This window comes from Rhinolophus sinicus, chromosome 5 (assembly GCF_057876585.1).
Source record: "Rhinolophus sinicus isolate RSI-liver-muscle chromosome 5, RSI-T2T, whole genome shotgun sequence".
Taxonomy (NCBI): domain Eukaryota; kingdom Metazoa; phylum Chordata; class Mammalia; order Chiroptera; family Rhinolophidae; genus Rhinolophus; species Rhinolophus sinicus.
Window position 1 is genome coordinate 55445408 of NC_142505.1, and position 24462 is coordinate 55469869.

A 24462-nucleotide genomic window follows, 5' to 3' on the forward strand; every position below is an offset into this window, starting at 1 on the left:
TCTTGCCCTTGAGGGCACAGATTTCTGGGTTTACTAAGCTACTCAGGCTTATCCACAGCTTTGCTTGGTATCTTGAGTAAAAGTATGTCATAGTTGGAGTGCCCTCTGTATTTGATCCCAAAACTCAGAACTTAGGACTTGTGCCTACAATGTGTTTTCTCCCATCTTCTATGGTTTGGGTATTATCTTGGAGGGTATTTTTGTCACCATGAAGCTCACTACATCCAAGTTCTGGAAATGTGATTCATGTGCTCAGTTCTGGCACATTTTGCTATGGTTGGTAGATGTGCCATGATTATGAAATGGGCACCTAACAACATTTATGTAGGGTGTTTTTTTTGTGTGTGTTTTTTTTGTCTATTTCCTTTCATTCCTTAAAAAAAAATTTATTTAATAGTTTTCATTCAATATTTCACAGGGACTATGTGTATAAAAATGACTCAACTGTATAAGAAGCCCAAGTTATGTTGCTTAGCCTTTATTTCTCAGGGATAAAAAATTATTAGACAGTCCCAATTATAAATTTTAAAAAAATGAATAAAGAGAATTTATTAATATATCACTTTGCTTCTCTAACTCAAGCTGTGACTTTTTATTTCTGCTTGAATAGAAGTGACTTTCTTTTTTATAGACAATAATCAATGTTTGTATAATTGTAATTGGGTATACTCCATATCATGTTAGAAAAATCACTATTTTTGTTAGTACTACTCTCCGAACATGATTTTATCTTAGACAATTGCTAATAGTGGCTGGAAGAATAGACAACTACTTTCTTTTGAAATTGTTGTGTTTTCAGTTTTCTGAGGCCCATGTACAAACCTTTTCATTTGGGATGTTTGTTTATTTTTGAGCAGGTGGAGTAGCTCTTAATTCACAGATAGTTTTATAATTTCTAAAATTTGATTTTGTGAAGAATAGTTGTTCAGTATAGGTTTGAGAGTAATGTCTGGTTCAAGGCTGTGTGTTCTTGGGCAGGTTACATACTGTTTTTGACTAATTGCACCTAAGCCGCAAGATTATTGGAAGAATTACATGAACCACTGTATTGATAGTACTTTTAATAGTGCCTGCCTCTTAGGCAATAATTGAGTTAGTACATAACTTATTATTGGGCCCGGCCATGGATGGCAAACTCAGATGGCCATAAGAATTAGAAAGGAAATATAAATGATCCAGTGTGATTGGTTGGGGTCATGATTCTTCTCTAAAAAGCTAGTTGATATTCACATGGCATAGTGTTGCTATTTGGGAACAAAGGAGAGCTCTTGCATTAAAAAAATACAGATATTGGGGCTCTCTCCTGGATTGTCCCATGTTGGCAATTAATTAAATACATACACACACATGCATACACATACAGTAGGTGAAACACAACATCTGGATTGATGGCTGTGTTTAGTATGGTGGCCTTCAGTATGAAGCCTCTGCTCTGTACTTGCCAGTTCTGTTCATCATTATGGATTCAAAGAGATGGCACAATTTGTAAAATTTAAAGTACAGATTTGTGGCAAGTTATATTACTACAACACTATGCATGACGAATCCTCATTTCCCCAGTAATCTTTTTAAATTAAGGGACTTGATTCTTTGAGAACCAAACAGTATTAAAATGAATTGGAAGAGTTCATTGATTTATTTCTATCTGATGTTATAAAATATTTGAAGCCAGAGCCTTACTGCTTTTTTAGGAGGGAGCCTTTGTGGAAGGGTGAACCGCAGTGTTTGTTTTAGATCTTCATTACAAATGTATAAGGATCTCCTGTATATCAGTTTCCGAAGTGGACTTTTTCTTGGACCTGTTGGGAAGCATGTATTTTTATTTCTGAAGTTTTAAAATTATGATGTAGCTCATAGCAGAGGCATGGCTCTTAATTTTTGTGCATTTTAGTCCTGTGTGATTAAAAAAAAAAAAGATTCTGCCTTTTGGAATCAGTGTTAGAGTAAAAAGATGAAGAGAGTTCAGTGTTTTGTTTCTTTCCTTGACTTAAGTCATTTTTACACGCCTTTTTTCTGTTCTCTTTTTTCCTCTTGGGTACTACAACGCTGTGTGATCCTTCCTTCCTTTGAAATGCCTATAAGTTTCAGTAATCTATTTTACTTAAAAAAACAAAGTCATGGCTCTATATTAGGTCTGTTCATCACTGTTCAGATGATGAAAAATATATTTTTTTGTAGTTGGAACAATAAGTACATTTGAATATGATAGAATAGGTAATTTACTGTAATATAATCATTATGTGTGAGGTTAGCTCAGTATCAAACAACGGGAGGGAGCGTTTGTAATGAAGTAGTTACTTAGGAATGTACTTCTTGATTCTACTTTTTGGGACACTCACTAAGTACATTTTACTACAATTAATTGAAATACAGGCACAAAGGACATGAGAGGCTGGTTGGAATATTTAATTACTTTAACTAGAATTTGATAGTTTTGCCCATTGTAGGCACAAGAAAGATAAAGATTTATTCATTTTAGACTATTGTGTGGGTTTTAATGCTCTTAAGTGTTCTTTAAAACTTAGAGAAAATTATGCTTGATAACGATTTTGCCATCCTTGAGGGATCTTTAATTAGTTTGTTGTATGAGAAGTTATAATAGATATAAACAGCCTATTTAACTGCTTGTCTGCCATTCTGGGAGAAATATGCATCCTGGATTTGAAAACATGAATACCTATTATTTATTTTTATTGGGCTTATTTTTGGCATTAACTTGGGCAGAGAACTAGGACTCTTTATAGGCGGGCTCATTCATCCATCATCTTAAGTAATTTTTATTCTGGCACTATGGAAACAGAATTTCTTTGTCCTGATGTTTTGTTTTCCATTTTGTGTGGAAGCTGACCAATTCTCCCAGGCTTGTAAGTCCCTTGGAATGACCTAGTATTGGACATACAGTTAGAATCAGAAATGCCCTCAAGTGTCACTACACTATTTTGCTTTGAGTACAAGATGTCCTACCATGTCATAGACAGAAGTTTGGGCTGGTTTCATAAATTTCCTGGTTTCACCTCCACATAACCTCTGCCATTTAACCACTTTCTCTATAGGAGACCATGACATAGCTGGGAGCAGTGGCCATTGTTGGTTCAGCATGGTAAGATGAAACTGAAATGTGGAAGGATGTTGTAGTTATTTTGAAATGCTTTTAGAGACCTCCTGTCTTCCTTTCTTGGTGGGTACCTCAGACTTCCATTTGATATACAAATGCGTATGTAAATGCACCACCTTTGTTAAAAACAGCAAGACATTAGTTGTGTACGCTGTAATTTCAGTTCTGGTGTTTGCAATTATGGAAAAAAAAGATGGGCTATCAATAGGTAACTGCGTTTATTTTTATCCCATGCAGATTCAGTAACCCTTCTCTCTGACTGTAAAACCAAAGAAAAGACATCTATGTCAAGATGTTATTTAATGTAATGTTTAGAGGAGCTGGTCTCTTTGTATGAAAAATGTTCAGCCTACAAATTAACACAGAAGAGTTAACACAGCTTAAAACTCTATTTTTGCCCCCAAGTCAAAATTTCTATGAAACCCTGAGAGTAAGGATTACATAGAAACCTCCTGAAGATTATAGTTAAGGCTGATGGGATACACATCTGCTTTTATATTCCCAGAATAAAACCATTTCTTGTTACAAACTACCGTGTTTCTCCGAAAATAAGACCTAGCTGGACCATCAGCTCTAATGCGTCTTTTGGAGCAAAAATTAATATAATACCCGGTCTTATTTTACTATAAGACCGAGTATAATATATTATAGTATATACTGAGTCTTACATTAATTTTTGCTCTAAAAGACGCATGAGAGCTGATTGTCTGGCTAGTTCTTACTTTTGGGGAAACACGGTATGTCCGGTGGCTCTGGGAAATGAAATTATGTACATAGGAAACAGTTGTGTTTATATCTCCAGTGGTAGATAACTCTTAGGATATTTTTATAGGAGAGGATTGGTCCTTTGGGTCTGGAAACATTTTTATCTTTTTCACTTTAGGCTGGAAATGAGGTATGCTTGGTAGAAGTTCTGAGAGGTGATAGAGTTTATGAAAACTTCCTGATGAAAATACCTGTCACTCATTTAGTTCTCTGCTTAGCAACCAGATTCCTGCTGCTGAGTGAGACCTAAGCATAGCTGGCTAGTTAATGCTGCTATTGGTTTTGAAATCTGCTTTCAGCGTGTCAAAATTGAGAAACTCAAATTGTCCTGGATGATGGGAGTAGTTGGGTTTTTCCTTTCCAAACTCATTTCGTGATTACAGTATCCAGATCCTTGAAGGTGCCTGAGTTTGGTATTCCTCGTGCTCAGGTTTGTTCGCGCTCATGCGTGTGTGGGTGTGTGCCTATGTGTGTTGGTCAAACTTGCACTAGAGACAACCTCTTTGACTAGCATTGGGTACCAGTGTACACTACTACGTTATCCTTTGTGTCTTCTACACTTGTTCCATCACTGCGGTCACAGTTCCTTGGAGCACTGTAACACCACTAAAAACCCTGCTGACAGACACCTTCAGCTCCATAAACCATAGTGGGCTTGGTGCTGTAGAACTTGGTAGAATATATGTTTGCAGAACACCAACTCCTCCCTCTTGTGAGTCACATGATAAGTATAGGCAGACTTACACTTATTGTCTATTCTGAAGAGTGAGACTACACATTTTCATCAGCATGCTCCATTTTTAATTGTGTAGTTAAGTTGCTGACATAAGCAAGTATGCAATTTCACATTAAGGTAAGGATCCGTAAAGGCATGCATTTGCATAATTTAATTTTCTGCACAGAAGATATTGAAAATCAATAGCATGATTCATGGCCTCACCATGTCATTGCCATGCCGCTCTTGGTTGGCTGTATGAGTTTAGAAGAATACACACAATATTAAAATTGATTGAATTTCACGGGCTGATTCTGTATCTTTACCACACATTTTTAATATACTCGATACACCTTTTTGACTGCTGCTCAAATAATAATGTTTAAAAGTTATTTTTTAAAAAAACTTGTCTATGATTAAAATACATTTTGGACTTAAGATGTTTTTTTTTTTAAATGTGCAAGTGCCAGTGGTACATGATTATGTTCTTATTCAGGGAAAAATCACATTACTTGACATTGATGAATTAAAAGGGAAAACCAAGTATAGTAATCTTTAATGAATAGTTTATGTGTTAAATAGAAATCTGGTGCTAGAGTGATAAAGTCCTTTGCTACCCTGTTCGTTTCTGAGTTGCCTCTCTTAGGGGTGGCTTATGAGGTCCTTGTGGTCATTCCTTCCAGGTTCATGTGGTAGGTGTTTGTTGTTTGTAACAGGTGGGCAGTGCCTAGAAAGTGAGACAGTAGAGGAGAAAGTAGTGTTTTTGCTTGTGGCTTATTATATAAACACAGACATGCACACACACACACACACACACACACACACACACACACACACACACTCTCTTACCCCAACACAGACACCATCAACCTTTCTATTTCTTGTTTATAGATTTAGTCATTCAATCACTCACTCACTAATTATTGATCACATACCATATGCCAGGCTCCATCCAGGGTGGTAGGTGAGAGTTCTTGTCTTCATGGAGTATGGAACCCTTCATAGGCTATGCAGCATACCCTTCAAAAACAGGTTTTCCTGCCCATTCTTACCTTGCCGTGTCCAACCCACATTGTACTTCAGTATTCCGGGGGGTGAAATGAAGACAGGATTAAGCCACCTTCCGTGGGATGGCCCTGTCCCCTATGTTACTTCTTGCAAGTAGGTCTGTATACAGCAAGATCACACCTCTTACCTTTGTCCCACGTTGAGCCACCTTTAAGACAGGTAGTTCTAGCGCTCAGCTCAGATTCCTTACACCACGGTGTGATCTATGTGGATGGCTGGGAAGGTATTTGCTCTCTGGGGTAGAGGTTCTACTACTTTGTAGTGTTGGGAGGACCTTCTGATAATGGACCTCGCTAGCTTCTTGAATTCAATATATCTTTACATTGAATTCGCTTTTTCACTAATTGTTTAGTGGGCTCAGGGAGCTGGCAGGTGTGGGACCCCAAGGCCTATGGCCTATATCCAGTCTAGTTAAAGACTTGGCATTATGGTCTACTTCAAGTACTTGGAAGCTCTCAGAGTTCCCCGATGAAGCTCTGGACTCAGTCGCTTTGCTTTCCTGACAGGATGGGTAATTTGCGGAAGCCACTCCAATGAGAGACACTGCTGGCAGACTTTGTCCCCCTTTGCCCCACCCTGATGTTCTCAAAGGTTTTGGGAAATGGAAAGCACCCCCTTTTCAGGGAGAAAAAAAAGGTGGAGAACCGGTAGAGGAGATTGTGATACTAGGTAACATCTAATGTGAAAGGTATAGGAATTAATACCCTTAACCTCATCGCTTCTTTACTTTGATACCCACCTGGTTCGTTTGTTTCTCAGTTTTCTGGCTAGACCTCTGGCTCAGTTCAAATCTGTGTGTCTATATTCTGAGGTTGACGCCACAGCGGGGTGGTTTCTGCAGTAGGCTGTTCGTTTCTGCACAGCCAGCTCTTCACTAGTGTTAGACCTTAGCCTGTCAAGTTATAGGCAGGAGGGGAGGAATCCAGCATGTCAGAGCTGAAGGGGACCCTAGGTCTAGCTCATCTGGGAGGTTTGTGCTTATCTCGGGCTTCAAAAGGGAACCACCTAGAGAATGTTTTTTAAGTGCTGACATCTGAGTCCCACCCTAGACCAATTAAACACCAGTCTCTGGAGGGTGAGAGTCCAAGCTGTAAAACTGGCCTTTTATGGATGGAGAACTTTGTGACCAGGAGTTGAAGAGACTTATTTGAAGGTTACTAAGATCACAGTGTGGGGACAGAGCCAGGAGAGCACTTTCCAGGCTCTCGGCCTCATGTGGAAAGGTACTGGCTTGGGTAGTAGATGGCCATCAGCTGTGATCAGATGGCCATCAGCTGTTACCAGTTAGCTATTAGCCACTAATATAACTGCCGTCGCTACGCTAGGGGGTTTAGTTGGTTGTCAGAGAAGCAGATGGTGGATAGCGGAGGGCGGCTAGCAAGTGGGGTTAGCAAGCTTGGATGGTGGATTGCGGATTGTGTGGATCCTACTTCCTGTGTCTCGCCTGCCGCCAGCAAGACTGGGGTGCAGGAAGACCCCTTGTTGGGGATATTTGCTTTAGTGTCTCGACTAGCCGCCAGCCAGAATATAGTGGTGTGACTCCTCTATCCATGGCTCCATTGGTGTTCCTTTTTGGCCTCACCATGTCCTGCGTTCTTGTGCGGGGAGTGGGACCACAGTTCCTGCATTACACACAGTTAGTGTCATTTGGGGATCTTCTGCATACAAGAGACAGAAAAGTAAGCTTTGGAAGGTAATTGGTTCATGTAAATACAGAGGGTGCCAAAAAATGCATATACATGACTTGTATTCATCTTTTGTTATCGGTGTATATTACAATTTTAATAAGATTTTTCCTTTCTTAAAAGTACATGCATTTTTTTAGGCACCCCCAATATAAAGCACCCATGGGTTTGGTTTTAAATTAGCTTTGTCTCTGGCTTAAATTTTGTCAACAGAAGTCATCTATAGATTTTCTTGCTTTGTTACATTTTTGTGGGCCTCTGCTGATCCCCTACTTGACCCTCACTCACCCCCTTGAGGCTTCAGGCTCATGTCATAATACCTTCGGGAAGAGAGAAGACTGTCTCCAATTGGCCAGTGTCTCCCCAAACATACCGCTGGGTGGGGTCAGGGCATAATTTACAGTAATTGACAGGCTTAAGCCAAACCTGGTCCACCCCTGGAGCTTCAGGGATGCAGGCAAGAGATCGTGGCTCTCCAGTCTGTGACTCCTGGCTGAGATAGTGGGGTATGACGATGACAAAAACAGTGTCTGCAGCAGGTTTTCAGGCGTTGAGAAGCACTACATGCCCTGTGCTGAGTTAGGTGCTCTGCTCACAGTAACTTGTGTTGTCTTCGTAACTATCCTATGGGGTTGGTACTTTCAGCTCTATTTTACAGACAACGAAACTGAGGCTCAACCACATACCCTAATGGAAACCACATGGATTACTCCCAAGGAAGGTCAAGACACTCTTTTACTCGTTGTCCTGATACAGAAAGGAAGACTTATTTGGGAATAATTGTTTAAAGTGAACTAGCTCTAAGCTGCATAGTAGACAGATACATAAAAAAGTTTCCCATATGCATAGAAGATAAAGAAGCCTAACAGTTATTTATTTGGTGTGCTCTAGTGTATGAAATAAAAATAGATTAAGAGACTAGGAGATGGAGAATTTAATTTTTCAGTGCTAGAGGTTTAGAATTGTCAGCTTCCTGGTCTTTGAATAGCTCATCTGTAAAACTGTAGAATGGATTGGGAGGTAGGTACCTAAACCTTCATCATACTTTAAAATTGGGTTGTAACTCAGATTTTGACTTTGTCATTTAGGACCAGTGAGCATGCGTGACACCAGGTTTACTTTATAGATGTGTTTTAGGATTTTAGAGGATTCCCACCTCCCTCTGAAGGCTTCATCTGTGTGGAGCATCTTCGTTGTTTGTTCAGGCATTACTTCTCTTAAAACCAGTCTTTGCATTGACATGTAAGCATAAAGTACATGTTCCCTAATTTTCTTCGTGACTGTCAAATTGTCAACAAAGCTAATAATGCCTTCATGGTGAGATTATTATTATGATGATGATGATCAGTTTGACTAATTTGGAATAGAATATGTATTGTGTTTTCTTGGTGCCATCTTAATCTTTAATTGGATATACAGTTCCCCTAACCGTTTTCTTTGCTTTTTGAAAGCACATTTGATTTTGTTTGGGTGCATTTAAATGTGGACATAGACAGCTGGGATGTATTGTTTGAAGTGTAATTCCATTTCATTTTAGATTCTGGGCACCTGTGATATTTGTCTTTTTACACATCAGTGCATTCAGGTGTGGGCTCACAAAAGAAATTTGCATCCAAGATGGGATGGGAGGGGAGGGCTTCGAACACTGTAGCTAGCATTGAAGCTGGGATTCATTGAAGCTGGGATTCATTGGGCAGAAGATTGGATTCATTTTAAGTTTTTTAAAAAAATACATCATTAAGCGGTGTTTTCTGAGCATGTTGGCCTGGGAGAGTTTCAAATTTCATGTCCTCAAGTACAACAGGTGACTATTTGGAGTCCAAAGGATGTGGAGGCCTGATACTCCCCATGGGGAGTCTCCAGGGACTCAGACTGTGCTGTATGTGGAGGGTAGAGGGCCTGGCTTTGATGCAGGCATGCTGATGTTGGGTTCCCTACCTGCTGCATATTTGCCTGCGTGACTTGGGACCAGTAACTTAGTGTCTCTGAGCCTGAATACCTCCGTCTGCAAAAGAGATGGAGAGGATCAAATGAGGCTAGAGGCTATTAGCACTTAGGCCGTAGTTGGAACCAAAACCACAGGTTCAAGGTCAAGTTGTATGATGTTGGGCAAATTCAAGTTACTTAACTTCTCTAAGCTTCAGTTTGCATATCTATGGAATGGCCCTGTCATGCAGGGTGTCATGCAGGGTCTCTGGTCCCGCTCCCCACATAAGAACGCAGGATATGGTGAGGCCAAAAAGGAACACCCACGGAGCCATAGATAGGGGAGTCATACCACTATGGTCTCGCTGGTGGCTGGGTTGGAGACACAGGAAGCAGGAACCACAGGATCCGCAACCTGCCATCTGCTTTTCTGCCAACCAACCAACCAACCCCACTTGCTAGCTGCAGTCCACCGTGCTAACTGCAACCTGCTCTTGCTAGCTCAGCCCCCATTTTCTTGCTAGCCCCCATTTTGCTGCTAGCGTAGCCACAGCAGTTATATTAGTGGCCAATGGCTCACTGGTTACAGCTGATGGCCAACTAGCCACAGCTGATGGTCTTCCAATCACAGTTGATGGCCATTTACTACCTGAGCCAACACCTTTCCATGTGAGATCGAGAGCCTGGAAACTGCACTCCTGGCTCTGTCCCCACAGGTCCCATTATTGGAATAATTGTGTCTTCTACCTGGTTGTCTTTTTTCGATTAAATAAGATACTGCATATAAAGGGCTTAGTGTATTGTGCTTCTTGGCACAAAGTCAAGACTTATTGTAAGCTGTGATTAATACTAATAGTAACCGTGGTAATTTTTGTAGGGTCTCCTATAGTTGTTTTTCTGTATAACCAGGGGATTCTATTCAATTATTCCAAGGTCTGTGCTTCTAGGAAGTCACCCAGTTGTGTGCACTTGAAACCTTCCTGTGTCTACTGGGGGCGATGACTGTCTCATGTGGCTCTCCCTGTCTTCCAGCGCTGACAGAAGGCTACGTTGGGGCTCTGCAGGAGAACAGACACGGCAGCTCAGCGCAGATCCGCAGGCGCAAGGCTTCCGGGGACCCTTACTGGGCCTACTCTGGTAAGTTGACTTGGTCTGACCAGGGTCAGCAGGCCAGTTCACATCCCATTCAACTCACTCAAAAGCACACTCTGAATCACTTTTCATGCCTGACTTCTGTTTGCTCAAACCTTTTGTAGTTTCCTAAAAGCTGAAATCTTCAAGACTGTTTTTCCTCAAGGTTATATTAAGTACTTTATCTCTCCCACCTGTTTTCTCAACCTGCTTTTTCCCCTCAATTTATTTTCTGAACTTGTTAATGGGTTAGTGTACCAAACTTGTAATTTTCCAAAAGACACAGCCTTTTCTGTCTTTTCAGTGACCGTGATTTCAGAGAGCAGAAAATACAAGGCTAGTCTTGAGTTGCTAAATATCTGCTAAATATTATAAAGCATCCCCTATCAAAGTAATCTATTATGGTTCAATCTAAAAAAGTGCAACTTTATTTTCAAATCAGATCTTCTTAGTTGAATATACTTCAGCCTTCTACTTGATGGTGTTCTGCAGTTCTTTTCATTTTTATTTTGACTTTCAGCCTTTGAGCCAGTGAAGAGAGAGAAAGAGCAGTATTATAACCATGTTGACTATTACATTGTAAATAACTTTCTTACATTTTAAGGGGGAAAAAAGTGGAAACCTACAAAAATACACAGAGCTTTCTAAAGTATGCCTCCAACAACTAGCAAATACATGATAGGTGGATTACTGTTTCTAAAAAAGATTTTGATGTTCAAAAATATACGGAAAATGTATTGCAGCCAATTAAGGAGGAATGCTTGAAGAAGATAGACCACTTTGGAAATTACGTTGGCACTGAATAATTCAAGTTCTTTGTATGAGAGGGCTTGGAGGCATGGAACATTAGTCTTAATAACAAATCTATATATTATGCAGTGTTGTTGCATACAGAACGCAAAGGTAAGGTATTATTTTCATAATGATACTCAGGTTCCAAATGCAGAAATTCTTCCTGCATATCCTCTTAAATTTATGTCAGTGTAAAATGAATAGGCCTGATCTTTAATTACACCTTATCTATTAGCTTTTTGCATCCTTTTGTCTATTGATAAATCTCCTGCCCCTACAGGGAGAATAGCCTATCTGTTTTGTTTTGCAAAGAACAGATAGTGATTCTGAAGTCTTCCATCACACCCGGTTCCTTGTGATTAGAATGATCTAATTAGAGCCTTTTTGTCAACATTTTTGATAAATGAAGGAAATAGGGAGATGAAAGCCAAACTTACGGGTGTGTATACATACATACATATACACATACTTATGCGTATCTATATCTTCTTGCCAAGAAATCCAAAGAAAATTTATCTTTTTGTACTCTATGGCTCCAATATCAGTTAGGAAGAGGCATAAAGTGGCCACTACTTATATTCATCAATTTAGAATAATAATGCTGTTAGTCAGGAAATTGGGAGTTACAGCCCATCAGCATCTCCAATTGAAAATGTCAGTGAAGGAATGAATGAAAGGCTTACACTTTTCCTATTACTTAGTTAAGAATGGACATAAGTGGCGTGGTTTTTGAGATGGAGCAGTTGTTTATATCATTAATTCTGGTGTATTTAATGAGTCTCCATTTTGTATTTCTGGAATGCATTGTGTCTGCGCTTGGAAACTTCTGTCGGTGGACGGGCTGATAGTTCAACTTCAGGAGTTTGGCATACTTTTCTGTAAAGATGCATATATGCTTAGGCTTTGCAGGGCTTATGGTCTGTGTTGCAACTACACAGCTACCATTGTCGTGCAAAAGCAGCCATAGATAATACTGGACAAACTCACAGTGTTCTGATAAAATTTTTTTTATCAACATTGAAATTTGAATTTCATGTGTCAATAAATATTATACTTCTTATTGATATTTGTTTCCCCTCAACCATTTAAAAGTATGGAAACCATTTATTTTTTTGCACCCCACAGTAAAATAGGTGGCCAGTTGAATAGGATCCATAGGCTATAGTTTGTGAACCCTGTTCTAATTTCTTCTGTGAAATTGGGTTAGGACTGTCGTATGAGAAATCCCCCAGAAAGATATGGACTGGTTTGGAAGAACCAGTGAAGTCACTTGCTGGGCATAATGCAGGAAATAAAGGAGAAGAAAAGAATGAGAGAAGTTTCCAATTGATGATACTGATAAAAGTGAACTGGCATCTTAAAATGATTAACCATAGAGCTGGGAGGACTATGGGCAGAGCTGGGCCCCTTGTTAACTCTCTAGTCCTGACTTCCTGTTGAAACTTTGTGGTAACTTCTGGGGGAGGGATCCATATATACATATATGTATATAATATATACAGAGGCCACCTGGGGAAGGGGCTCTATTTTTTTGCCCGTGGGCTGCTGGTTGGGAGGCCCGCCAGAGGAGTGCTTTCTCATACTGCTGTGGTGGTTTGTTTCTTTTTCTTTTCTGAATAAACCACCCTTTTGGTGGATTGTCTGGAAGTTATTTTGACCAGTTGACAATACAGAGTCCTCATGCTTTAAATTTTCTGAAAATTCCACCATATCAGTGGTTGCTTCACACCTGTGGGGGAGGAAAAATAAAATTTCTTCCTATCCTTAGAAGGTTCTTCTGGCTGAACTACTAATCCAAATGACAAGGCAGATTAACAGGAGAAAATCAAATTTTAATAAGTGTGCAAGGGGAATTCACATAAGCGTAAAAATTCCAAAGATAATAAGGCAAAATGAGGTATGCATGTCATTCTAGAGAAAGGAAGGGTGTGGGAATTGGTGGTCTAGGACTTTGGAGGGCAGTAAGGCAATTTACAAGGCGGTGGAAAGAGTTTAATGTTTTGTAAACAAATGTTTGTTGGGCCATCTTGAAATAATGGGACACAGAGGACTTCAATCAGAGGGGCCTTGCTGGGTTCTGTCACACACTAGTTCATATTAAACTGTAGTTATCGGTGATGGTAGCTCCCTTCCTGGAGCAGGTCCTCTCTCTCAGTTCTTTTACACAGTTAGGGGGAAGGCCAAAGTTTCTTTCTGAGTCTTCTGTTTCTTAAAAACCAACTTCATATAACCGATATCCCAAAAGGCATATTTTGAGGTAGCAAATTCAGCTTCCACTCTCACGAAGTGGTGAATATTGGTTCTCAGGTCAAGAAGACTTGGGGTCCATCAGAGACATTCCTTAGCATTTGGCAAATAGATAAAGAAAGGGCAGGAAGGAATAAGATTTGTTGCCTGTTCCTTTTGGCGCTTCAAACCAGAGCCTTAGAAGCACACTAAACCAGATGTCGGACTATTTGCTGCAGGTATATATTCCTTTAGCTGTTAAGTGTTGCCTGAAGAGTGGGGCTGCCAAACGAGAGCCTTGTTGTTTGTAGAGGGCAACGTTTTTTTAAATGTAGCAAAAGCAAAGCAGGACACTTCTGAAAGATTGGTTTAATAGTCCAGGTTTCAATCTCATGCCTCTAATTCACAGATTTGTCTTTGTTCCTCCTAAGATAATGCCACTGATGCTTGGGGGTTTTATGGTGTGTGAAAGTATGAATTTTGAACTCATATAGACTACATTTCAAATCTAGGTTTTATCTCTTAATATCTTTATGAGGTTGGGAGGGTTATTTAATTGTCGGGAGCCTCAGTTTCCCCACCTTTGAAATAGGAATAATTACTACCACTTCCTTCATAGAGTTGTTATGGGGATGAAATGAGATGATATGTATGAAAATTGAACAAATCCCTGTCGTAAAGTACCTAATATTACTTCTTGCTCTTTTTGACACTATTACTACTTTTGCTGCGATTGATATTGTTGTTATTGGAATTCTCAGTAGGCAGCTATGATTGTCAGTGGGTGATTACTAGGTGATACTGACAGCTAAGCAAGTTGAATTATATCATTTATAATTCACAAGAATTACCCATTTGTGATTTGGGAATGAGGGTTAAGCAAACTATCCTTAAGTTCAGAGGTTGGTTGGCAAACTACAAACCCCCTCCTGTTTTTCTGAGTAACATTTTATTGGAACACAGCCATGCCTATTCCGTTAGGTATTGTCTTCGGCTGGTTTCATGCTACAGCTGAGGAGTTGAGTAGTTGCCACATAGGCCTTTCACCAAAAAGTCTAGAATGTTATTATCTGGTCCTTTACAGAAAAGGTTTGCCAACTTCTGATCGCACTGATACAGCCTGGGTTTTTGAGCAGATGTTAGCCTGACTCAAACAGAAGTGTTCAGAGATTTGGAACATGTTTTTTTTTTTAAGCCCCTGGCCTTGCTCTTCCTTTGAGCTGTAATATCTGCAGCGAGTATTGTAGTTAGCATTCCTAGTGAGTCTGGTGCTGCTTTTGGAGAGGACTTGCAAGGAACAAAGATGTGCTGTGGGAGACGGATGAGGGAGATGGGTGGATGCTGGCAGTTCTCGGGCCCCCTGGGTTACTGTGTCTTGCTCATTCATTAGGTTGCCTTTGTGTGGGTGGGTTTTGGGGAATGATACTGATCTGGTTACTCCAGTGGCATCCCACCCCAGTCACTTGAGGAGAGTTGCATTTCAGCTGTAGATAGCTTGTTTTTAGGATATTGTCACAATAGTAATTCACTAATAGTATTAGTGTAACTTTGCACTTTAGGACTAGCCAAGTTGCATTACCTTGGATAATACATACATCCTATTTATATTTGACATGCCAAAAACTTGACGTCTGTAGGCTTATCAGACAATTCCATTGTGACCATCTACGGCTTTAGCATAGAGAACTGGAGGAGCCTGGAGATAATGTGTTCTGGACCCATTGTGATCATCTGAAGATTGGTTACCTCTCAGCTTCTTAATTTTGTCTGCTGTAAAAAGGTGGGTCGTAATATCTGAGTTCAATGAGAAAATATCATGAATAAGATATATGAAACAGCACATAAATGTAAGATATTACTGTTAACTGTTAATAATAGCAATGTAATTTCAAGATGGCTTTATATCTTTGGATTTATTTTCCTTATACCAAGATAGGGGAAAAGGTGGAAAGACCTTTTTAGGTATTTCATGCAGAATTACGCTGACAAAAAAAAAAAAGGCAATAGTTCAAATTAGAGTGTTTCATTGGAAGTATTAAACCAATTTCTTTTCTGTTAATTTCACTTGACTAAGGTACAGATATTTTTCTGTGTTACTTGAGGTGATGACAGCTCATGAATTTTGGAGTTTGCCCAGAACTTCTGTAATTACTACACAAAAAATAACACATGCTAGGTAGGTCATCTTTGCCGGAAAGGGAAATGAGAGACAAATCTGGAACAAGTTCAACTGGAAATTTGAGACATTTTTATAAAGCTGTCTGTTTTCTCTCTTCCCCCTCAGAGACTTGGAGAAAAACAGGCTGCGGTTTCTCCTCCTACCCCATTTTAACTTATCCTATTTGTTTTTCTGCATTTTTAATACTCTGTATTTCATGTTCCTTCTGTGTAGATAGATTCTACGAATCAGAAGAAGGGGAACATTTCTCCTCTTTAGAGAAATCCAAAAGCGAGACATGCAATGACCAAAATTTCTTGCAAGAGGTATCTGGTGTTGTGGTAGGTGAAGGTCAGGCAGGATTATCCTAAGAGGCATTTGTGCCATGTCCAGGAAATTGTGGGAGGAGATATGCAAGGTCCTTCTGATTGTCCCCAGGGTTTGCTGCCTGGCTCAGCTGTAAAATGGAGATAAAAGCACACACCTTGCAGGATGGCTTTGAGGATTAGAGGTGATATTTGTAATAACCTGGTATAATTCTTGGCTTCTGTTCTGGAATGGAATAGGTATTACCTGTTTGGCTCTTAGTTATATGCCACCCCACTACACTTTTCATATAAGCATCTTGTTTTATTACACACACACAGGTATGCGTCTCATTTCCCCAGTTGAATGTAGAATCCTTGAAGACAAGGATTAGTATAGCTTATGCTTCCTTGTTTTTCCTGCTGTGTGTAAGAGTATTTCATTTTGTGCATGTTGGGTGCATATTTTTCAAGTGGGTGGATGGATGAATGGATGGATGGATAAATGAGCTCATGCCAGAGTCTGTGGTTCAGAACTCACTAACGGGATCCTGCCATGGAATTCAGATAAATTACTGGGTGATTTACAAAAGTTTTCGCTGTTGGATCCTTTTTAAGTAATGAGCTCCCCTGGTGAACTTAAGATATAATTAAATTCCTAAAATAACATTTCTATGCCTATTTTTAATAATGTTTATACAGGGTAAAGCAAAATATACATGCCTGCCGAAGTCTGCTTTTGTCATTAGAAGAATGGAAGGCACTATAGCACCTCAAAGTTCAATGTTAATGTTGTTATATTATTTGCCCCTCTCCTAAAGCCTCCTATGACGTCTCTTAAGTGAATCATTTCCCCAGACACTTCCTTTGCATTAGAGACCTTCTGATCTAATGGAACTACACTGTTGGGGAGGAATCAGCCTTAAGATCCATCTTCCCAGGTCCCAGCTCAAAAGTACCTCCACCTTGATGCTTAGCTTGACCCCTCTCTCTCTTACTCATCAGTCTCCCCTCTGTTTTTTACAATTAAAGTTTATCTTCTCTACAGTTCCCTATTAATCTATTTATAGTATGTCAGCAGAAGTTATTTATTCATTCAGTATACTTATTGATTGCTTATTGCATGTCAGGTGTTGTGCCCTATTGGGAGGGGCCATAGGAGCTCCTCAGCATTGCTGCTGCCAGATCCCAGACATTAAAGATGGGCAGGTGTTTGCCAGGCATGCAAAGGCCTTGGGGCGTGAAATGATCTGGCAGTGACTGGGGCACCGGAGGCAGCTCAGTCCGTCTAGAGCATACGGTCGGCTGGAGAGAGTTAAGGGACTAACGCAGAGTATTGGAGTTGTACCAGGGACAGTCCTTATGTTATCCTACTTGTGACTTAGGATGATAGGGAGTCGTTAAGGATTTCATGGTGGAAATGGATTTTACGTTTGAATAAGACCCCTGGTCGGAGGGTTAAGGATTGGTTATTGAGGAAGAGGGCAGGATGGAAAATGATGGGTTGTATCATCAGGGATTTGATAGGTAAAAGGAAAGGGCCCTTGGGAATTCATTACCATTAGCACATGGAAGAGAAAGCAAAGTGAAGTGTTCAGGATGATCCCCAGGAAGATTGAAGGTGACATTACATTTAGTTCAAAATGAGTAAATGAGGAATGGTGGTGAGTTGGTTATAAAGATTTAAACAAATTCGGACCTGTTGAGATGTGGTGGAGTGTTTATTCATCTTTTGTTCATTTCTTATTCATATGGTTCTATTCATATTTCTTACACCCTTTAAACTTTATACTCTTTGGGCAGAACCTGTCTGTAATTAATCTTTGTATTTCTCTGTTCCTACTTAAATGTGGAAGAGGAGGGCCTCAAGGTGGGAACACATTGTGGAACAAACCGTTTTTTCCTATAGGTACTCTTTTCTCTTTTACACTTGATCTGTGATTACAAAGATAGATAGGGTGAGAAAAAACACAGATGGTCACACACTAATCAGGACTTTATGTATAAAAGAAAAATGTGTTGCCATCTGCTTAGGATACCTTGAGCATTTTTCAGTACTTGGCTGGGTTTGGTTTTTTTCCTCTTCACTATTTGAAAGAAATTGTTCCTGCATCTTAGAGATTTCTTTTTTTGTTCTTTTAGAAAAAAACACTTTATTCTAGTCCTTGCCACCTGAGTTCTGACGTTTCTTGGAATCTTTTCTCTTGAGATGGTTTCACAATTGTGTGTAGAGTTAATTGATGCTATTGTATGTTATAAGAAGACGTCAATAAATTTCTTAGTGTCCTTGTGACCCTTGCAAAGCATATTAGGATGATGAAATACTGTTCAGTGCTGAGTTGATACCAAGTGATATGTGTCAGTGATAACAATTTCAATGGTTGCTATGATGGGACATTTAAAACGTGTAAATGGAAAGCTGAGAGTTTAGTTTTTAAATTGGCTGTGATGGTAGTGGATTGATGGAGCCTTTAAAAAATTATTTATTTATTTAAGTGTGTTCCTCCAGGACCCATCAGCTCCAAGTCAAGCAGTCGCCCCAGTTTAGTTGTGGAGGGCGCAGCTCACAGCGGCCCATGTGGGGATCCGACCGGCAAAGCTAGTGTTAAGAGCACTGTGCTCTAACTAATTGAGCCAACCGGCCACCCCTGGGATGGAGCCTTTTTGAACTGTTTAAAAACAAATTTTTAAATTACAGTTGACATACAACATTATATTAATTTCAGGTGAACGACATATACCTTACGAAGTGATCCCCGTGATAAGTCTAGTACCCGCTTGGCACCGGACATAGTTCTTACGACATTATTGACTATATTCTCATCCTGTACGTTACATCTCCATGACTGATTTGATAACTGACAGTCTGTGCTTAATTCCCTTCACCTTTTTTTCCCTTTTCCCACAGCTCCCTATCTGGCTACCATCAGTTTGTTTTATATATGGGTTTGTTTCTGTCTTGTTTATTATGTTTTTTAGATTCCACATATAGTGGAAATACGGTATTTGTCTCTTTGATTTATTTCACTTAGCATAATACCCTGTAGGTCCATCCAAGTTGTCGCAAATGGCAAGATTTCATTCTTTTTTATATCAGAGTAATAATCCATTGTATGTATGTACCACCTCTTCTTTATTGATGGAGACTTTTTGGAGGGCTTCTTTGCAATATTTGTGAAAATGTTAAATATTGATAGTCTTTGATCTAGCACTTGTAGGAATTGTCTTTCAGAAACACTGGGCATATCATATCCCCACAGTGGCATTGTGTTTAACAGCCTAAATAACCATCAGTAGGGACTTGGGTAATTATTGTACAACCTTATGATGGAATACTAACTAAACATCTACAAAATGAAATAGGTCGAGCTAGAAGATACATTAAAATAATAGGGTCAATAAGGTCCCATTAATGAACAGAGATCAAAATTCTGGAGGTTACACACAAAAGTTAATTTTAGTTATCATTGAGAAATGAGGGATATTGCCTTTTTACATTTATGCTTCTCTAATATTGTAATATCATATAGAATTATATCTAGAATATTTAATTCCTTATACCACTACATTCATAGTGTTTTTTAAAATAATCCTTTTATTTTAGAATAGATGGCTGAATTATATGGAATTCAGGCAGTTTTCTTTGTAACAGTTTTGAGTGGAGAGAAAGCCAGAAGGAAAGCAAAAGTCTTTTTGTGTTCTCAATTGGCTGTATTTAAAATTTTTAGGTAGACATTTTCACTGGCATTTCAGATTTTATAAAATGCTGATATGAACCATGCAGAAATTAATGAACTGATAGTAACTCAGTTTGAACATCAAGATTTATTGAACAAAGCAGTAGATATTGACCCAGGCAGAGATGAAGTCAATATTTCCTTTGATATAACATAAATCCTAATATTCAGTAACTTATATATAAATTTAGTGGGTCTACAGAAGGCATATAGAGAGTTATCTATAAGTGTGTATTTTTTGTATCTGTGATGGATCTAAGTCACACATCTTTTTTCTAGTCATAAATTTCAAAGGATGATGTTCTCTCCTTTGCAATTATTTTCTTGGGGCCAGGACTGGGGTGCAGAGTGGAGGGACATAACTAATTTAAAGGTTCAAGGGGAAAATATACCTAGTCTCATACATGCCTAATAATGGGAAAGCAATTATTTGGCTGTGTGATTTACTTAAGGCTATTTGTCTTCCTTTCTAACTTAACAAAATATACTCATTTATTATATCTCATTTGGTCCATAAAACCCACTCTCTGACTACATAAAACGGGAATATTCAATCTTTCCCTTTGGATATTGTTAAGGTGTGATTTTTTTTGGGGGGGTAAATAAAATACTGATAATATATCATGCCGAATAACGCCAGATTGGCCCTTCTTTTGCTGAAATTATTAAGTTGAACTACACTCTTACTTCTTACCTTGTCTTGTCTCTTGGTGGGGTGAGCCCGCTGGCAATATAAAGTTAAGGGAGAGCTATTTCGGTGGACTGTGAACTTTCAATATTGCTAATACATAGCTGGAATAAGTGTCTAATGTGTACTAAAAGATTAAATTTTCTCTCTGTTTAAATGCAGAGGGGAACTCAGTTCACAAGGTTAAGTGTAATCTTGTACCTGAGCAAAAATGATGTGTTTTATATGGTCCTCTTGTGGTCAGTTCACCTGGAGGGTTCTTCCAGTCTGATGACAGTGTAAAATGCTGATGTTAGTCTTCAGTGGTTTCTTAAGTGATCCTGAAATTAACCTCATCTCCATCCCCAGCTGGTAATGTCTCATGACCCTATTTGAGATGAGTAGCATTAAGGTAATGTATCTTCTTGGTTGTCTCTGTTACTATTAAAATTTATCCTGTCCTCTTTTTTATATCAAACCCCATTTTTAAAATCATGTAACTAAGACCTTGTTGAGATTAAAAAACAAATCATGGGGTGGCCGGTTAGCTCAGTTGGTTAGAGCGTGGTGCTGGTAGCACCAAGGTGCTGGTTCGATCTCCGCATGGGCCACTGTGAGCTGGGCCCTCCTTTAAAACAAAACAAAACAAAAAAAAACAGAAATAAAAAATCTAAGTATTTATATAACTTAGAACCATCCCTTCTTTAGAGATGGTTTCTAGTGATATTACTTTTCTTTAATAATACTGTATAATGTATAATAACTAATGTTTTCCCTGAGTGTGTTATTGAATGAAATTTTATGTCATATGAAAACTGACTCTACTCTGATTTAAGGACTTGACCTTAACGCAATGAAGTCATTTTTTTATTGAGTTCTTTATCAAGGAGAAACTCAGAATTTGTTGCTAATAGGTCTAGAACACTTCTGTCCCTTGCGTACATATTAACAGAAACAGGTCTTCTCTCCCAGAGACTTCCGCTGTTAGAATATTTTAGAACTTAATCTTGTGATTTTCATTATTTCCTGGGACGCTTTATATGTGGCAGGACATGCTAATTTTCCATTTTGGTGTATTCAGTTTTTCGTTAATTATATATTTAAGATTTTATAACAAGTGAGCCAGTTTAAAGAAAGATTTTAACTTAGCAGTTGTACAGCTGGTATTCTAATATGGCAAAATAAGTCTTTTTCTCTAGGAGACATAATCACCATCTTAGAAGAATTGGAAACCTCTTACATGCCATACAGTCATCCTACATCCGTGATGTGAAAAATCACAAAGGGTATAAAGTTTCCTAGAATTGTGTTAAAAATTAAGGAAAATATTTAGTGCCCTAATTTTAAAAAGTATGGCCTATTGTATGTCCTGATTCTGGTACAGCCATATAAATTATTAAAAATCTTAAACTACCTCCTGGCCCAAGACCCCTGAATTTCCTCTCTCTCACCTACTTGGCCACTCCTCCCATTTGGGGACCTCCTCAGGATTAAGCAGTGGACCTCTAACCCATCCTCCACCATCCATTGTTAGGGGTTATTGCCTCTGATTTGTCAAATGATTTAAATATTTTCCCTGCTTATCACGATAGAGGCAATTTCAGAGAGTGAAAAGCTGGACTGTGGCAATATTTTAGGGCATGTATTATGCTCTGCAGCCCACTGAGTGAATTTCGTTGACCATGACATCTTCCTTGGGCTTGGGAAGCCACTTGATCCAGATTTCCTGTTTATGTTGATCCATATTCTCGTAGTTTGAAGGCCATTCCCCGCGAGGAAAACAAGCTCCTTCTTGAAGCTGCATGGAAATTGGCTGCTTCCAAAGGTATCATTTAGTTTCTCTGTCCCAATTATTGTTGGCCTCTTTCCCTCCTGGAACCCATTTTTCTCTGTCCCACCCTTCCCCCCAGGTCTAGCTCTTAGGACAATGTTCTTCCTTTTAGCTGGGTGTGTATGCCATGAGTACATTTGGTATTGATTTGTCATTTTGAGAAATTTTAGCAGAAAAATGAAATATGAACCGCTACAAGGTTGTTTGACTAGTGTCTGTAAAGATGAGAGAAGCCATTTACAGTGTGTTTCTGCTTCTAGGACTCACTGTGATAATGAGGGGTATTTTCTTCTCGCTGTTCCAAGTACATAGTCCACACTCTCCTCTTGGGGGGTGATTTTGACACTTTTTGAAGGTCCTGTGGCTTTTACATTCTTCTACCACTTCCTAATGAGCTATCTTACAACATCCTTCTCGTGTAAAAATTGCCCTTTCTCTCACCATCCACTGGGGTGTGAAAAGGTACTTTTAACACTCATGGCCAATTGGACCAAGTACCTGCTGTGCCAGAAGGAACTAGTCACGATTTGCTTTCCTTTGTCATAGAAGTCCTCCCGGTTGGCAGTATTGCAAGGATTTTTCTCCCATATTCATCCGAAGTCATTTCCAGGAGCATATAAGTTATAAGGATTTGTTTTCATATGATACACCACCATGTTTTAGCTTCTGGAAGAGACCTCCAGATTCTCCTGGCTTAATAATGAGGGCAGTTTTCTGTTTCTCCTGTAGACAGATGCAGGGCACATCTAGACAGCAGCATCTTTGTACCTCCGCTATCTTTAAGGTACACTCCCGGTCCTTGCTCCTTTGCCATCCTTAGGCAGTAGGGTTGGTCCTTAAGATCACTTTCCTCAAGGCTGCACTATGTATGACTCGAGCAGTTCCAGCAGTCCAGTGCTGAGGTATAAAGTCCAGAGAAAGAAGAGAAAGCATCCCTTTCTTTTGTCTCTAAGAATAGCTAAAATACTCCTCAAAGCAACCAACCCCTGGCTAATCAATCCTTCAGTCTCATTGGTCAGAACTGGATCTCATGTGCACACTAAATCCAATCACTGGCAAGAGAAATGGGATTAGCGTGATTGGCCAAGACCAATCAGGATTTACCCAGAAGTAGCAGGGAGAATGGCTTTTGGACAAGTAGCCTATGGCACCTGCTGTCCTTTTTATCTTTTCCAGGTAGTAAAAGCTTAAGCAACTCCATGGTATGTAACAATGCAAGAAGTTATAGGAAAGAAATGTCTTTTGAAAGGAAAATTTAATTTCAGAAGCCTGATGTGGTACAAATAAAATAATAAAGCTTCATGAATTTGGGATCCTTTACAGTATTTGGAGTTGCACTGTCCAGTTCTGTCACTGCTGGTCATACGTGGTTATAAAATAAATAAAAAGTAATAAAAATTATATTAGCCAAATTTCATATTTTTAGTAGCCACAGATGGCTAGTGGCTACCCTTTTACACAGCATAAGTATAGAACTCCATCTTTTGCAGAAAGCTCTATTGGACAGTACTGTTCAGAGGATTTAGACATTATAGAGAAGCCCGCAGGTAACGTTTATTGAGAGGTAGTGGGCTAGTTACCTTGTCTGGCTTAATTGGTTTTCACACCAACCCTCCAAGATATGCAGAAAGGGAAACCTTCTGTGTGGGGAAGTGGCTCCCTGGGGAGCAAGTCAGAGACCTGTCCAGAGCACTGACACCTCTCTGCTGGCCCTGCCCTCCCAGCCACTGGAGCTGTTTGGAAGTGGAGCAACTTGATCCTTACAAACACTCTTTTACGGGGAAAGCATTAGATGCAGATGTTGATTTGAGATCTTTTTGAAGAACTTGTACAAGCTCCAAGTGTACAAGCTTCTCAAATTCAGGAAGACCCCAAGCTTCTCAAATTCAGAGCAGGCTGTGTGGTGCAGGATGGCTAAGCTATTACAGAATCAAGTGAAGGGTGTGGTGTTCAGTTTTCTTTGGAGATTGGAGAGGAGAAGTGGAAAACTTGGCAACTTGACCATTCCAGGAGTCTATACATGAAATCATTAAGAAATGAATCACAGCTCTGGTCGTGCTGAAAAGCCCACCTGTCACGTTGTGTTAAGGTGATGAATGATAGATAGCCACACGCAGTAAAGAGGTGGTGAGATTGCTTTTATTATTATTATTTTTGAGGTCCCTGGTGACTATTCTTTGTGTCAACCCTTTGATCTAAGAGGCTGGTATGAAATAATATTTGTCTCAGTGTTGTTAACCACGCAGGACCCCCCCAGAATAACTGATCAAGCCTCTGCAGCACCATGAGAAAATTGACAGTTACCCGGTATAAACCCTGATGAGTCACTTCAAAGCTGGGC

General features: G+C 39.5%; 1 protein-coding gene across 3 annotated transcripts in view; it reads left to right on the top strand.

Moving 5' to 3' along the window:
• The window catches only part of PTPRG (protein tyrosine phosphatase receptor type G), a 693857-nt gene that overhangs the window by 174867 nt on the left and 494528 nt on the right, over positions 1-24462 (top strand). For all 3 annotated transcript variants that reach the window (XM_019728372.3, XM_019728373.3, XM_019728374.3), the window contains exon 2: positions 10307-10411. In XM_019728372.3, coding sequence (XP_019583931.2) covers positions 10307-10411 — 105 coding nt within the window. The remainder of the gene's footprint in view (positions 1-10306; positions 10412-24462) is intronic.